General features: G+C 38.5%; 2 protein-coding genes across 4 annotated transcripts; one reads left to right on the top strand and one right to left on the bottom strand.

Annotated features, from left to right (window-relative positions):
- On the bottom strand, nucleotides 1-6,622 carry LOC116679852 (melanocyte protein PMEL-like). 2 transcript variants are annotated; one of them, XM_032509332.1, is made up of 14 exons: nucleotides 6,396-6,622; nucleotides 5,120-5,215; nucleotides 4,869-5,015; nucleotides 4,357-4,491; nucleotides 3,347-3,508; nucleotides 2,961-3,245; nucleotides 2,601-2,855; nucleotides 2,305-2,561; nucleotides 1,938-2,049; nucleotides 1,667-1,840; nucleotides 1,466-1,568; nucleotides 992-1,197; nucleotides 814-904; nucleotides 1-605 (listed from the first exon to the last, which is right to left on the bottom strand). In XM_032509332.1, the coding sequence occupies exons 1-14, from the start codon at nucleotides 6,451-6,453 to the stop codon at nucleotides 452-454; spliced, it is 2,235 nt and encodes a 744-aa protein (XP_032365223.1). In that variant the 5' UTR covers nucleotides 6,454-6,622; the 3' UTR covers nucleotides 1-451. The 2 variants fall into 2 exon arrangements, with proteins under 2 accessions (XP_032365223.1, XP_032365222.1); XM_032509331.1 differs by having other exon boundaries at nucleotides 2,305-2,855.
- A 5,265-nt stretch (nucleotides 6,623-11,887) lies between these two features.
- On the top strand, nucleotides 11,888-16,654 carry LOC116679844 (cyclin-dependent kinase 2). 2 transcript variants are annotated; one of them, XM_032509323.1, is made up of 7 exons: nucleotides 11,888-11,946; nucleotides 13,813-13,890; nucleotides 13,993-14,113; nucleotides 14,291-14,461; nucleotides 14,768-14,869; nucleotides 14,992-15,195; nucleotides 15,715-16,654. In XM_032509323.1, the coding sequence occupies exons 1-7, from the start codon at nucleotides 11,942-11,944 to the stop codon at nucleotides 15,817-15,819; spliced, it is 786 nt and encodes a 261-aa protein (XP_032365214.1). In that variant the 5' UTR covers nucleotides 11,888-11,941; the 3' UTR covers nucleotides 15,820-16,654. The 2 variants fall into 2 exon arrangements, with proteins under 2 accessions (XP_032365214.1, XP_032365213.1); XM_032509322.1 differs by lacking the exon at nucleotides 11,888-11,946 and adding an exon at nucleotides 11,987-12,681.
- Nucleotides 16,655-16,847: the final 193 nt, after the last annotated feature.

Raw genomic sequence — 16,847 nt, 5'->3', positions numbered from 1 at the left:
TGGTGACAAAATTCCACTTTATTCATTTCAGGGTAGCAAACACATTAACACTCTGTAATATAAGTGATTTAAATGACATTGTAAAGAAAGTGAACTGAATTGTGTTAACATTGATTTTTCCAATTGGTTTAAGTAGGCCACAAATAACAGCACACGTTATGGTTTCTATAAGCTAAAAGTGCCAATTAATACAAAATACCATCGGTCAAAATAAATATCACTTTCCCCTACAAACGTTTCAACAGTCTTATGACACTGCTTTATTCCACACTTGACTCCGTTCTTTTTCTACATGTACAGAGGGCTGGCTCACTTCACTTGGTTCACTTAATTGTTCTGGTTAAATACATTGACTGGGAGTTAGAGTGTTAACAGTAAATTATTATATGTATGAAGTCAATACTGTAGGGGTTGCTGTTGATGTTGATTGTGTGTTAGCTGGTGATGATATTCACACAATCCTCCCCTGAAGCAGTGGACGACTTTCTCCAGGTGACTGTCTGCTCAACAAATTCCACAACATCAAAGGCACAGATGTTACCACCGAGCTGCCTCCATTACTGTCACCATGGTCTTCTCTTAGTGGCTGATACTGCTTGAACCGCCTGTTTAAAAACATGAGACAGGTGAGGAAAGGTCACTAATCAAAAAGTTTAATGTATAAGTTTATATGGCATGAAATTAAGGTCAACATGTCAACCAAAAAAAAATCATAAACATTTAACAAGAAATAAAAACTGTTTGTATATACTGTGTGTGTGTGTGTGTGTGGTTTGAGCTATAATCACTTTAGTGATTTCGAAATTAACTCACCTGTACATCAAACCAATACAACAGACAACACAAGCGAGAACCATAACCCCCAGGACTGTGGCTGCAGTTCCAGCTGGGGAACCACTGGAGGCTGAAATTGAAGCATGTCACACAAATGAGAGAATAATCTATAGATTGAGTATGTTAGTGGTTATTAATTAAGTTTTCTTCCACCCACCTAATGTTACACTGACTCTAGCACTTGCCACAGCAAGACTGACATCATTGGTCAAGGAGACATTGATGCAAAATACTCCAGAGTCATTGAAGAACTGACGAAGGACCATTTGACAGTCTGGAGAAGGTGTAGCTGCATTACAGACTGTTTCCACTGGTGTGATACAGTCAGCATCTGAAATGACTGTGCAGACCTCACTTGGCAGACTGAAGGAAGGATAGTGAAGATACAAAGACATTTACAAAATCATCTTTACAATCATAAGTGGATAAACAATCTTATAAACATGTTTTTTTTGTGCTAAATATAATCTATTACAATTTACATAGGCTTGGTTTACGCTCACTAGAAGATTATTGTTATAAAGACCATTAGCCCAAATCAATACACTCATGTTTGGCTGAACAGCGGCAGGTGAACCTCTTGTCTGTGTCTGTGTGCTCTCTATATTGAGTTGATGATTTGACTGCCTACCTTCCCTGACAGGTAATGGTGACATCCACAGCATTCTGATTCAACTCAGTTGCCATTGCTACAACGTTGGACATCTGTACAATCTGTACACTCTCAATACCCTCTGCAGAGTTGAAAAGGGCAAAAAGAGAGATTTTAACACTAATAAATCATACTGTTTCTATTTAAGAAAAATATCATTCAAAAACTGTATTGACTTACGGACAACATCTAGAGAGGTGGCGAGGGAGCCATAACGGTAGACCATACAGTCAGCTGTCAGCTCTGGTGCTTGTCTTTTAGCCACAACGAGGGCAACCTGGGCTGGATCTGTTTCGACCTCTGCTTGAACTTCACCTTCAGCTGCAACGGCCTCTTCCTCTCCTGCTGGTTGCTCTGGAAAAATCAAAGAATCTTTTGTCATAATACTTTTGTCACAAGAGCCATCTTTTTATTTTGTGCATATTTCTTTTAGTTTACAGAAAACTCTCACCTGCAGGAGCTGTAGTTGCTGCAACTTCATTCTCAGTTGCCTGTACTTCGGCCTCGGTATCACCCGCTGGTGCTGCCTCTTCTATAGCTGTGGTCTCAGTAGCAGCAGGAGCGACAATGTTGTCAGCAGGGGCTTCTGTTCCACCTTGAACAACTTCAGCAGCAGCCTCAACAACAGCAGCATCAACAGCAACAGCATCGGCATCAGCATCAGTAGCAGTAGCAGCGGCATCAGCAACAGCAGTAGCAGTGGCAGCGACATCAGCAGCGGGGACATCAGCAGCAGGGACATCAGCAGCAGGGACATCAGCAGCAGCATCGGCAGCAGCAGTATCAGCAGCAGTGACAACATCAGCAGCCACATTCCCTTCTTGCTCTACAGCTACTTCTGCTGCAGGAGCAACAGTGACAGCACCAGCAACCTCAACTACAGCTTCTTCTCCCTCTGCAACAGGTGCAACTGAAGCAGCAGCATCAATCACAGGCGCATTCTCTTCAGTTGTATCTGTAACCACTGCGGTTTCATCAGCAACTGTTGTATCAACATCTGCCGGCTCTTCAGCTGCAGGTACGATAGGGGCAACGGTGGCCACCTCACCTGCAGCTGGATTTGCGTCCTCAGCAGCAACATCTGCTTCTGCAGCAGGGGCAGCAGTGTCTGCAGGATCTTGTTCCTCTGGAACAACAGCTGCGTTGACTCCTGCAGGCGCTACTGAGGCGACCTCTACTGCCTCTGCGTCAACAACTGCTTCTCCATTTTCTGCATCAGCTGGCTGCATAGAAGCAGCGAGTGGAGTGGTGTCAGAAGCAGGAACGTCCAAAGCAATTGCATCTCCTGCCTCGGCTGGTGCTGCTGGTTCAGCTGCAAGGGTGGAGGCTATCACGACCACTGAAGCAGCAGAGGCATCAATAGGAGCAACTGAAAGAAAAGTTTATAACAACTGAGCAAAACTAAGTTCAGACGTCTTATAGGAAAGCATGTATGTCTAAACAATTAAAGGGAATAATAAGTTTAAAATCTCACCAGCAGTGGGGTTCCCGCAGCCATTGGAGATGCTTGCCATCAGGACCACCTGAGGTTTGAATGTTCCAACAGCGAGGTATGTGTGTGTGACGGTGGTTTCCCTGGAGATCAGAGTACCAGTGCTGTCACCAAAGTCCCAGCTGAAGCTGAGGTCGGCGTTGTTGAGATACTGGCTTGGATCATGGAGCTTGACGTTGAAAGCAATGGCTCGGTTCTGGATGAAGTTCTGGTCAGCTTGGTTTACATCGTTGACTTGTGCAAGTGACATAGTGAAGGGAATCTGGTCTGATAACGGAGTAAAGGATGAAGAGCTGTTAGGATAAGGCTTGTCAAAGAAAAAACAATATTGTAGAATAATGTTCCTCAAGTTAGGTTAGATAAGTAACCTGTGATGGCGAAGACAGTGGAGGCGTAGCCAAGAGGGATAAATGTGTCTTTGCCACGGCTGTGATAGATGACAACCTCCATGTTGTAGGAGCCGAGGGGGATGTTGTCTGTTCCGATAGTAAGGGAGGAGGACGGTCCGTCGGCCACCTGCCAGTAGCGCCCTTGAGTAGAGCAACATTTTATTTATTTAGAGTGGCCTGGTAATCACAGCAAAATGAATTGAAGTCACACATTTTGGAGACACTCCAGGTGTCACTTTAATTAAATAGTACATGAGATGCAATTGTAATGGTAATCAAGTAATAAAATGGTCTTTAATTTTTTGTGTAAAAGAAAAACAGCAAAAGAATAAATAAAAAAATAAAAAAAATCTGAATTGTGCTAAAGAACAGACTTTTGGTTGTTGATTTTAAAAAACAAAACTGGGAAGAATGTCTCCAAAGTTTGTGAAATGTAACACACAATGGCTTCTTCTTAGATGGTTGTGTGCTTTGCGATTGATTGACTGAATTGTGTTGGACTTATTGACTTGTTTACCAAAACAGTAAGCCTGATGATAAAAAATTAAAAATGGCAAACTGAGACTACTGTTGTACGACTTGCAGATAATACAGAATAAGTTAATAAGATAATTTTATTTAGAACAGCACAATTAAAACATTAGCATTTTTGCTACAGTGTGTATTTTTGTGAAACAGGTGATTACAAATATAATTGTCAGAGATTAGCATAGATGAGATGTAAGATAAGACTAAAAAAGCTTTGGTTTTGATATGGCCTGGGGCAAATTCCAGGAGGAGAAACCTAGGAGGAGAAACCTACCCATGTTCTTTCACAGCCCCCTTTATGGTCTGTTTTTGTCTCTTTGGTGATTTTACATAATAATGTAATGTAGTCAAAGCTGCATTTGGAAGATTTTGGTGTCCAACTGAAGCATTAATTACAGCTAAGGAGCAGCCTAAGTATTTACTGTAACAGACTAAATATTATTAAAATGTAATATTTTTACCCCATGTCTTCCACACAAACACATAGTGGGGTTTCTTATTCTGGCTCCTGGAGAACCGTGTACCATCAGGGAAAACACCGGTCGACTGGGTGTCCCTGTCAGGATACACAGCCTGACCCTCCTGGTACTGTTGTCCTGAAAAAAGACAACGGCCATAGATTATAAATCAATAGCAATAACAGATGTGATGATTTTAACTATAACACCACATGTCAATATGAGGCAACACAGGTACAAATAAAGATAAGAGTACCTTTGTCCTAGGATAATAAAACCAGCACAATTATGATAGTCAATGGTTAAACTGGTAAATCACAGAATAAATTGTTCTTTTTTTATAATGATTTAAACATTATTTAATTAAATACTATTATAGAATTGTTTTAAACAATTTTATATGAAAAGTCTAAAAGCAATTAAATGTCTTTAGAAAAAAACACGTCAAACACTTTTCATGACATAAAGATCATTTTGTAGTTGAATCAGTTGCTTTACTGGAAAGCTTTTCTTACCATTGATGGAACAGTTTTGCGCCCAGACCACCTGCCCATCAGGCAGTGCTGTCTGGTTTGGTGGGAAGTTAAGATTAATATTGAAGGTTGTTCTTGCTCCAGTCAGTGTGGGTGCATCATTTTTCAGATCAAAAGTTACTTCACCACCTAGGGGGAAAAAAAGGTTACTCATGATTTAACATCTTTAGATTGACTGGCAGACAGAACTTTGTAAAAATTCTGTTTTGAGAAACAGAGGAATGAGTCCTCACCAAACCAACAGTTCCTGAATCTCTGGTCTCCATCTTTCCACACCGGATACATCCGTGAGTTCCATGAGCGATAACGTGTGAACTGACTTCTAGGCCCTGAAAGAAACATCACAAACTCTTTCAGGAAAAGAAGCTACATCTTGCAACTCATGCTATTATAACACACATTGATTAAAAAAAATCCTCAGCTGCAAAAATGTATTTCAGTTTTCTTTGTGTGGATCATATATTTATATTTTGTTTGGCAGATACTATTAACTACTAATTTCAGGAGAATTTGAGTTGTGTTAAAAGAGGCACAACTCCTTTGTTATCTTGGACTTTTTATATTTGCTTCACCCTTTGTATTGCACCTGTTATACTCAAGCAGGTTTTTAACTACATACAGATGCTTGTGCAAACGAGAGTAGGTTCATATTTTTGGTGTTGAGGGGTAAGAAGTGTGTGGGTTCTTAACGGTGGGAGTCACACGACCTGCTGCAATCCCCCTCAATCCCTTTCATGTGACTATCAGCTGAGCAGCAGCATCGGTAATCCCTGTGAGAGGAATGAGGGATCCCAGTCAACTGGCTCACTGGTTTTTTTTTCTCAACTTGTAATGTGTGTGTGTGTGTGTGTGTGTGTGTGTGTGTCTGTCTGTCTGTCTGTCTGTCTGTTTGTGTGCGTGCATGTGTGTGTGTATTTGCATGAAATACCCTCACAATAAGAAAAGAACATTATGAATTACAGTACAGTATTTTTAATCACCCACCATAGTACATATTTGAGCCTATAATCATGAATGCAAATTGGCATAAAAAAACAGCATAAAGTTGGCATGTAAAAGTTTGTCTATCTTCCCTCTCTTTAACAGAGTGTGGCGTGTGTGAGCATGAAATAAGTGTGAAAAGACAGAGCAATCTATTTGCTGTTCAATTTGTAGTCTGAACAAAAAAATGCTAACATGTTACCATGTAATTGAGGGGAAAGCAGAAATGTGATAATTAACATTAGTCACAGAAAAAGAAAATAATTAGGTGTACTTTCCCTGTTGTTAAACTGTGTTGGTATAAACGTCTTACATCACAAGCCGCAAAAACCTATCTTAACAAATCATTTTGTTTATTTATTGAACAAATTAGAATAATTGTGCTAATAGGGTAATTTTACTTTATCCCCAGGCAGGGTCACTTGCTTTAGATATTGTCAAATTTGATAAAAAAGTTCAATGAAGTTGAACTGAGAAAAACAACATTTTTGAAACAAGTTGTTTTCTGATGAGGAAGAAAGTACTCACGTGTTGCAGTGGCAAATGTAAAAGCCAAAACCAGTAGCACCAGCTCCAGAGTCCTCATCCTGTATTAAGTCGTGTGTCTCTTCTCTCTGAACCCTGATCCTTATCTTGCAGTCCTGAACCCCAACACGACAGAGAGACTTAAGAAATGTCCTCTCACTCTCTTTAAGAGGGTTTCGGACCTGAATTACCATAAAGTTTCTTCTCACCTCTGACATCATTGATAGACTCAAACTGGCACCACCCCCTTTGGTAAGAAAATATGATGTTTTGTTAGCTATTGCTGTGTTTCACAAGCATTGTCGTGTTTACTCACAGTTTTTTACATTGTTATAAGTCCTTATTAAATTGTATATTCTCTTCTGAGCTAACACTGTTTTTACTTCATGTGTGCATGTGTTTTTTTCTTGGGAACCACATTTAAGCCAGATTTTAATTGTACTTCATATCATCAATGCAAGACACAATAAATCTCAGGAACTTGTACAATTAATGAAAAAAAGGCTCCCAAAGATGGATATAGTGCATGTAAATAATTCAAATGAATAAAAAGTAACAGACATCCCTCAAGCAGGACAACATTTTCCCAGTGCATTATTGAAAAATCAATGGATGCTTTCTGCACAGTGTAAATGAAAATGTACCTGATGTGTGCTTTAGGACGAAGATTGTGGTGAGAACTGTGAGCAAAGCTCAAGTCATGTTTTAGACGTATGACCTTAGAGCTATGCATGCACTGGCGTCATAAGGGGAGTGTATGGATGGCAAATCAATAGCATCCTTTTATTTCCTCAGTCATTCCTCTGTGGTGTCCACCTCAGGCTGCTGCAGCTCTAAAATCTGTGCTTGGAGCAACACAGACACACCCGGCCTGAGTTTACGAGACATCATCCAAAGCCACTTAGACGAGGACAAATATGCATTTAGAGAAATGAGCCGATTGATTCTGAAAGGAATTAAAAACCTAAAAAAACATTTTCATTCATAAACTGTCAAATTCTTGAAAATAAATGCACTGTATCAAATCCCACGACTTTTCTCTCTCGCTTATTTATATTAAAAATATGAGTCACATCTGGCCTAATGAAGCACCTTCAAGGCAAATGACATCAATTAATCCTGGAAGAAGATATAATTGTTACATCACAATTAATTATTCATGTTAGTCTGATTGCATGGGTTTATGTTCTATGAAGCTGGAAATAGGAAAAGCAACATTTAAATTCATAATGTAAAAAAACAGTACCCAACTTTCAACTACTCAATTAATACTATAATACAACAGGATGGTTGGTGTCAACTTTTATGTTTGCCATTAAATGGATATTATACTTCAATAAAGTAGCATAGTAGGAAAGAATTTTTTTTAATTATTTTTTTTTACAAGAGGCTGGCTTGTGCATTGTTGGTCAGGAAGTTCACTCTATACATACCAGTAGATTTTAAAATGTTAATTATAAAAATAACTCAGAAAATGTGTATATTTTATATATAAAGTATATATATATATATATATATATATATATATATATATAAATATATTTACATATGCATTTCTTGTATTATATAACAATATAAAGTTAATAAAAAGGTGAGACTTTATTGTCATGTCTCGTCAAGTTTGTTAAGTTTAGTCACTTATGTTTAGCCTCTTTGTGCACTTCCTGTCTTATTTTGTAATCCCCTCTTCCCTTTCGTTGCAGACTGACTTCCTCCCTTTGCGTGATTTTCTTGCCATTGAGATTGTCTACCCCGCCCCTGATTGGTTTCACCTGTTTCCCCCTACCTCGTGTATAAATTATAGACGTATCAAAATAATAAAACAAATAAAGGTATAAATAGTCCGTGTCTCCCTCTGTCTTGTGCCAGTTTGTCTTGTTCAGTCTGAGTCACAGTCTTGTCCAACATTCCAGTCATGTCTTGATGAGATTATGATGTAATATTCTTTTGTTGTAATTTTGTTATCCTCCAAGTGAGCCTTTTTCTTTGGTTTTGAAATTGATTCTCTTTGTGAGAGTTGTGTTGTTTTGTTTGAACTCTATCCAGTAAACTACTTTTGTTATATCTACTATTGTTTGTGAGTCAAGCATTTGAGTCCACCAGTCTCGTGTCTGAGGTTGTGACTTTTTTGTTTTTTGAAGTGGATGGGTTCATAATAGCTTTCATCATTTAATCACTTTTTATTTCTTTTTAATATTTTTTTGTTTTCCTGTGAAGTTGTAATTTTGTAATTATAAGTGTGCACCAATCGTAATAATCTCATTAAATTAAGTAGAGAATAGATCATTATGTAATGATATTTTACTGAGAAAAGGGCCATATAACAAAGAGAGTCATTATGAGCCCTTGTGGTTTTCCCACTGATGTTGTCTCATGCCTGAGAGTCTACTCATGCTGCGCTACATGTGACCCCTCATGTGGTAACAGCAGAGTTCAGGAGGAAATAAAGCCTTCCCACAGAGCACCTGACTTAACATACCACAAATAGTCAACTGTTAGCTTCTTTTCTCATTAGTCTCCATTGTATGATATTGTATCTTAATTAGCAGCCTGAAAAATAGTTAAAATATAGCTTTAACCGGACATTTTCAAAGTCTTTAATTTTAAAATCCTACATCAGAATGCTTTGATATCAACCAAGTGACAGTCTGAAGTGAAATGAGTCTGGCTAATCTGGATATTTCGTTTTAGAGCAGCCTGAAAAATAGTTAAAATATAGCTTATATCGGCCTGAAAAAGATTTAAAATATAGGTAGATAGATAGATATTAATTGATCGCAAAAAAATGGGAAATGATGGTGTTACAGCAGCAAACATACATCAGTCACACAGCACAGAATATAAATATAAATGACATACTAGGATACAATATACATACATACAATATACATGAAATAATAGGAATAATAATAGGAATAAAAATATAAGAACAAATATTTGAATATATATGCAGGATGAGAAAACAAAATGTGCAACTGCTTAAATGGTATGCTAAAATGTAAATAAACCAATTGTGCAGGTTGCACTTAGTGCAGTATTGAGGAGTCCCAGGGTCTTATAGCACCCAGTGATGACACATTAAAAGTTGTATTACCTGTGGTAGGAATGATTTCCTGTAGCTGTCCGTGCGACATCGAAGCTGTTGGAGCCTCTTAGAGAAGCTGCTCCTCTGTTGGACCAGTGTGGGGTGGAGAGGGTGGTTGGGGTTATCTGGCTTTAATTGGACACTTCCATCAAAACCTTTAGTAACAGTGTGCCTGAGGTTCAGGGAATTTCTGGACTTATCAGATAATGTAGATATTTCAGACAGTGGAAGTCAAGCAGTAAAGATTCTGAGAGCTTGCTTTTCAGGAATGTTCCTGCTTGTATCTAACAACGTGTTGCACTGGTTGCTTTAGATTGCAATCTTTTAGTAGTTTTCCTTTACAACAAGCCAAAAATGAAATGATTTGCCATTATAAAAATAAGGGAATGATCCCAATTAGCAATTGCCAAAACGTAAAGTGACAAATAATGGAAGTTCATAGAACATCATAGCAACAGAGCCCATCCTCCGCCTGCAGTCACACACAATTGACAAGCTTTCCGTTTTCAAACACTAACTCACAAAAAAAATCAGGATTGTGTTTTATGATTGGTCAAAAGTCCGATCAGGCCATCTGGTTTGTGAAATGCCATTACAAGATCAGACCAGACAGTCAAAGCGAGCATAGCAGTCATTCAGCGCATTCACATTCACAAGGCTTAAACTAACTTCTCTCATTTTTGTGAGTGATCCCAATTCCTTCTTGTTGTTGGTAATTTTATTTTATCATTGCCACAAACACCAGCACTCAAAAAATGGGACAGAAGGAGGAAAACACACTTGTGCAAACACAAAACAAAGCTTTCAGCTGTATGTGACTTTAATCAGGACACATTTCTGGGGTTGTAAATCCTCTAAAGAGGTACCATGTTGCCAGATTAAACATGTCCACACAGAATATTTAAAATCTGTGAGAAACCAACATGTTGAATGTGTACTAGCGGCTAGAAAGAATATTGAAAGTGATATGCTTCACTTTCAGAAACGTGAATTTCTGTAAATGAAACAAAATGAGACAAAACTGTTCGAAGAACTCAACATATCCAGAAGCCTTGTACGCCTTTACCTCACATATAATAATCAAATGAGAAATAGGTGTCATTTCACATTCTTCAAATCAAATCTGCTGGGTGGATGCACGTCAAGCCCCATGGGCTTTGATCATGTGCAGTGCTGGTAAGAGTGTCTCTAACAGGCTTTTCCTTCATGCACTAACAGATGACATGAAAAATACCTCATGACCAATCCTGCTCTGATTAATAAAAGGTTTTTTACAGCAGACATTTTGACATTTTGACTTAAAAGCCACAATTCTTTTTATTATTTACTTTTCCTACTCTCACATGTCAGCTTGATTCTGCATGTTGCCCAGCCCAGGGGGTTTTGTAGGTCATAGCAGCTCCATGGTCTCGTAACTAATCCCGCCCTTGGAGGCACACAAGCCATTGAAAGACGGCATGATCAGAGGGAAACGTGAAACTAAGTTGCCAGACACAGTTTGTGAGTGTTATTTGTTAAACATAGACTTAGACTTAGACTTAGCTTTATTAATCCCTTTGGGATGACTCCCGCAAGGAAATTAAAGTTGTGTTAAACATGTTGAATTAAACATGTTGTAATAGTAGGTGGAACAGAGACATCATGAATGCTGTTGGTTTCTTGTGACACACAAGTGACTTACCTGCTATTGCAAGTCAAAAAGTCTGCTGTGAAAAAAGGTTTATGAATCCGGTTTGTTTAAGAATAATAACAACAGATTTTCTTTTCAGCCTCTACAGCATGGATGGGAATGACAGAAATAAACCAGTGAGGGAGTGCAGTGCACAACTAGACCTACTGACACTAGAGGGAGCAACTGTAATTTGCCTTCATTGTGTCCTGTTTAGTACACTGTGACACATAGGACCATTTACTACCAAACCCATACATTTACCAACATACCAGACCAAATGATTTCTGTGTAAAGTATACAGAACATAAACAAAGCTGCCTTTCTTTGTTGGAAAACAACTTGGTTATAAAAGTGTCCAAAACTGTGACCAAATGATGTATGAAGCGGCACAAGCCCCCCTTTTGTGTGCATGTTTCTTGTGTTGTAGCCATAGACTGTATATTATCAATAACTAATATACAGTGTATGGTTGTAGCCTATTTTGTGTCAACATATAAAAAGCATTGATTTATTAACTCATTTCTTTTTCTATACACCCAAAAGCTGACTATTATTTAATGAATTTGCATGACATAATACTACCCCCTCACCTAAAACTGTTCTATAAACGTTTTACTTGTAGTATGGTACAAGAAGTTTGTACTTGTTTGTTTAACAAAAAAAAACTACAGACAAAAAAAACCTCTTGCTTCTTCGTTTTTTTTGGTTTGCTACCTCCATAGACAGTTAGAGAAAGGCTCCCTCTCCGACGTTGATAACGTAAAACGTCATCCTCGTGTCATCATGTGACCTATGGGGTTAGTTTGTTGGATGTTCGTTTCTCTGACTCAATTTCTCGATTTGCACCAACTGACAAAAAAAACAAGATTTTAAACTCAGTTTACAGTATTTTGAGAAAACAAATCATGTTACGTATTTGTCTGCACTCGTGTTCCCTTCGCAACGAGTCAAACGGAAGACGCTTTTGAGGAGTATATTGGAAAATATCTGAAAGACCACCCGGCTACATGAGTCGGTGTGCTTTGAACACAAAAACGAACGCTCCCGAGGTAACGCGGGAAACGCTGCTGTGTTGGTTCACTGTTTCCCAGAGAAGAGCAACCACCACGCTAATCCGCATATTTACGGATATTATCATCGTCAATGCCAACAAATGACCTGACCCCCACAGTGTTTAGCTGTTTAGCTCCGATCTGAGAAAGTGAAACTTCGACAGCGCCGCTGCCATCCACTGGTTGTGTGGTGTTTCCGGACCGTTTAAACTAACAAGGAGCAGTTAATTATATGTCGGTCCCCGCGCTGCTTATTAACGTTTGTCTCTGTAGCCACCGAGCAATTATTAGCTCACACACAAAGAGGGGAGTCTTGCTGACTAGCTAAACAAGCAACAAACCTCCAGTTCTGTTGATTTGCAAAATGGATACGTTTCAGAAGGTGGAAAAGATAGGAGAAGGGACGTATGGAGTGGTTTACAAAGCCAAGAACAAAGTCACCGGAGAAACTGTTGCGCTTAAAAAAATCCGACTAGACACGTAAGTTCACTCATGATAAGTGTTGTTGGTTATCATCTGAGGCCAAGCTAACATTACTGGAGCTAACTGTCGCTTTTACTCTGCTTCAGATGTGATGAAAGTGTTTTATGTAACCATCCGGGTGTGACAGGCAGACGGCATTTGCAAACAGCTGTTTTGCAGAGCTTCCTCCTATCACTCTTTAGTGTTTGACGTATAAAACAAAATCTGTCAAGTTAACGTTACCGTGACAGTGTTTCAGCATTTAAACTGCAACTACATTTAGACACTGCTCATGTAATTCTCTACACATAAAAGCACTTATATTTCAAATTCGACACATTTTACCGCAGCCATTTGTTAGTATGACATTAAATATGATAAACAATAAGAAAGAACCTATAATCCATGGTTGGTGATTTGCAGCGGTACCCAACCTGCTCCCATCCAAATCTGGGAGATTACCTGATAATTAAGACGTTTTTACTTGTGAAAGTTTATCTTTTAAGAGCCTCAAAAAAGAGGAAATATTACTTTTGGATTGGACTGCACAGAATTTGTCCACACTAAGGAATTAGTCTGTGATGAGGGGTCACAATTTGACATTGCTTCATTATAAGGGGTCAGGAGCCAGAGAGGTTGAGAACAACTCATTATATAATGCATATTTAAATGTGGGTCTGATTGTTGTCTGAATGCAATGTGCAATAGAAACATGCATACGGTACATTGTGTAAGCTTACTTAAGAAAATCTAAATGTTTTTGTAATATTCAGGTGCTTCCATGTTGTGCCAAGGAACATGATTCCCCAGTGTTTCCTGACCTTCATGTCAGAATACAGAAATCAAGAGCATTTCTGTGCTTATATTTTGCTGGCTGATATGTAAGCTTAAGTTGTGTTGAGTGTTTTCCCTATGAAGATACACAAAAAATAGAATAATAGGAACAAGCAGATATTGACCAATATTAACCAAGCTGAAGTAAATAAAAGTTTAAATGTCAATGTTATTTTTAAAATATATATATATGTGTGTATGTATGTATGTATGTATGTATGTATGTATGTATGTATGTTTGTGTGTGTGTAAAATAACAACATTGACAACAGCCTAAGAAACGTAACCAGTTAATTGACTGTGTATTGCATGCAGGGAAACAGAGGGTGTACCAAGCACTGCCATCCGAGAGATTTCACTTCTCAAAGAACTCAGTCACCCAAATATAGTCAAGTAAGTGCCTACATGTTGCAGCTTTTAGCTAAATCCTGCTTGCAAGATTCTCGTGTTGTTTCCGTCAGTTTTTAAGCTAACCTGTCTGTTAACGTGTTTTAGGTTGCGGGATGTTATCCACACCGAGAATAAGCTCTATCTTGTTTTTGAGTTCCTTCATCAGGATCTTAAAAAATTTATGGACTCCTTCACAGTCACTGGTATCCCTTTGCCTTTGGTTAAGGTAAACATCAGCTAGATTTGCAAAACTTATCTGTCTTGATCCTTTCAAGAAATCAAGAGTAAATGGACTCTGGATTTCTGTGTTGACTTACTTAGATGTGTGTATATATATATATATATATATATATATATATATATATATCATACATAATGTGTGTGTGTGTTTTTTGTTTTGTAGAGTTATCTTTTCCAGCTGTTGCAAGGACTGGCCTTTTGCCACTCTCACAGGGTTCTTCATCGAGACCTGAAGCCCCAGAACCTCCTCATCAACGCCCAGGGGGAGATCAAACTCGCTGACTTTGGCCTGGCAAGAGCCTTTGGAGTGCCCGTCCGCACATACACACATGAGGTAACGCGTACAGCTACTCTGTTCGTGTCAACAGTCTTCTTCTAAAAAATATTTGGTTATATTGTTTGAAGTGCATATTCACTACTAGCCTGGCAGCAAAGTGCACTCCATAATGTTTCCTCTAAGTGAATTGAGCCCTCTGGTATAGTCAGAAAACATCTCACAATAGGGCTAGGCTTTGTGTCACTACACAAAGCTGTTTCTGAGTTTTCAGTGCATTTTCTTTTTAAATATCTATTTTGGTTCATTCCTTCCTCAGAAGTTGTGTTTTCCTGAATATAAGCTTGCTTCTGTGATGTTTTTCAGGTGGTAACACTTTGGTACAGAGCACCAGAAATCCTCTTGGGCTGTAAATACTACTCCACAGCTGTCGACATCTGGAGTCTGGGGTGCATCTTTGCTGAAATGGTAATTTGCACTAAGTTTCATGTTTTACAATAGGCTTCCCTGTGATTGAACTAAGCCTACACACTATGGATCAAGCGTAACCTCTAACCAACAGACTCCCCTCACTGTCCACTGTTGTACAGCTCACCAAGAGGGCCTTGTTCCCCGGCGACTCTGAGATTGATCAGTTATTCCGAATCTTCCGCACCTTGGGCACACCCGATGAGACTGTCTGGCCTGGAGTCACATCAATGCCCGACTACAAACCATCTTTCCCAAAATGGGCCCGGCAGGAATTATCTAAAGTGGTGCCGATTCTTGATGAGGATGGAAGAGAACTGCTTGGAGTGAGAACATTTGTTATTCATTCACAGATTAATCTAGAGTTCCTTACCTTTGTGGAGGAAGGCCGTCTCTTGTGCTTGTTTGTGTGTAAGTCAGCAAGACCAAATGGGGATAATAAGATGTACGTACAGCTTGTGAAAAGGGCAAAAAAACAAACTAATGCACTTAAATGCAACAAAATCAGACACACGTCCCAGTTTAGTCTCCATTCATTTTGATGAAGATACAAATCTTTTAAACAATCTTTTTCTTTGCAATATATGATAGTAAACTGATAACATACAGTATACATTTTGGATTGTTTGAATAAAGCAAGCAATCTGGATGCATGATTTTGTGTGGCTGTGGAAAATTATAACCGGCAACATTTTTCACTCTTTCCTGACTTTTTATAGACTAAAAGGATAAATTGATCAAGAAAATAATTGGTTGTTGAATTAAAGTAATCGTTAGTTGCAGCCCTACTTTATAGACACATCATTTGACTATATATTTTTCCATTTCTGTTCTTTTCCTTGCAGGAAATGCTGAATTATGATCCAAACAAAAGGTTATCTGCCAAAAACGCCCTCGCTCATCGATACTTCCGCGACGTCACCATGCCAGTTCCTCATCTGAGACTCTGAGTCAAGCAAAATATCAGTCCATTTTACCGCCAACAATGTCTAAGCAATAAGGACCTCCTCGCTTCATATCCACGGCTGGAGTGGACAGAAAATGTGGACACTACAGGATATGTTGGATCCTTCAAAGCATATTTGTTAATACATAAAACCAGCTTTCTAGATGACCGACATCCTGAGAGTTTTGCTGTTTTTTCAGCCATGGTATAGTAGTTATGAAACTAATTTTCAATATCATATTTGTGTGCAACTGCCATTTTTGATGCTAATGTTATTTGTGAATTGGGATGGTCCTGTGACTGAATACAGGTCAGATTGACTCATTCTAGTTATCTGCCGTTACCAATCTGCCAATACTGCCATTTCCTAATTTAAATGTTATGTTGGCTTTAGGAAATCCAAATTCAAATAGTCAATTAGTTAGAATTAAATGTGATTGAATAAGTGTGTGGGATAGTGCAAATAACAAACGTCAGCCAACAGTTTGTGCTAAAAGAACATGAGACTACGGTTGTGTTCTTTTAGGTTGATTTTCTTGCATTTAAATCCTGTATTTGGGTTTAATGTATCTTGAAGTGTTTTTTAACAGCACCTTTTAGTTTAACACGCAAAAATGTTTCTGGTCGTTTGTTGGCAGGATTACTCCCCTGAATGAAGTGCTCAGAGCTTTGTACATACAGTTGTGAAATACAAATGTTCCCCGTTGTAATTCAGATTTTACGGAATTTAATGTGCTGTTGCGTCTTTCTTACTCTAGATTTTATTCAAACGTAATGAACCGTTTTTATGGATATTGTTTATTTACAGTTTGAAAAAAATAAACTTGTTTAAACAACTGATACTGTTTGTTGATGTTCTGCAGCCAAGTGAAACAAGTATGCCAAATAGTTTGTGAGACTCAAATACCAGAGTCAAATGCTGTCTCGCATTGTTAAATCAAATTGCTGTTACACTTCATTGATCTTTGCAGGACTAAAACGCGTGATCCCTTCTGCAGTTGGCATCTCGTCAGAATTACCTGGTTTTTTTTT

Source organism: Etheostoma spectabile, unplaced genomic scaffold (assembly GCF_008692095.1).
Source record: "Etheostoma spectabile isolate EspeVRDwgs_2016 unplaced genomic scaffold, UIUC_Espe_1.0 scaffold00018250, whole genome shotgun sequence".
NCBI classification, from domain to species: domain Eukaryota; kingdom Metazoa; phylum Chordata; class Actinopteri; order Perciformes; family Percidae; genus Etheostoma; species Etheostoma spectabile.
This window is presented reverse-complemented; position numbering and strand designations above follow the sequence as displayed.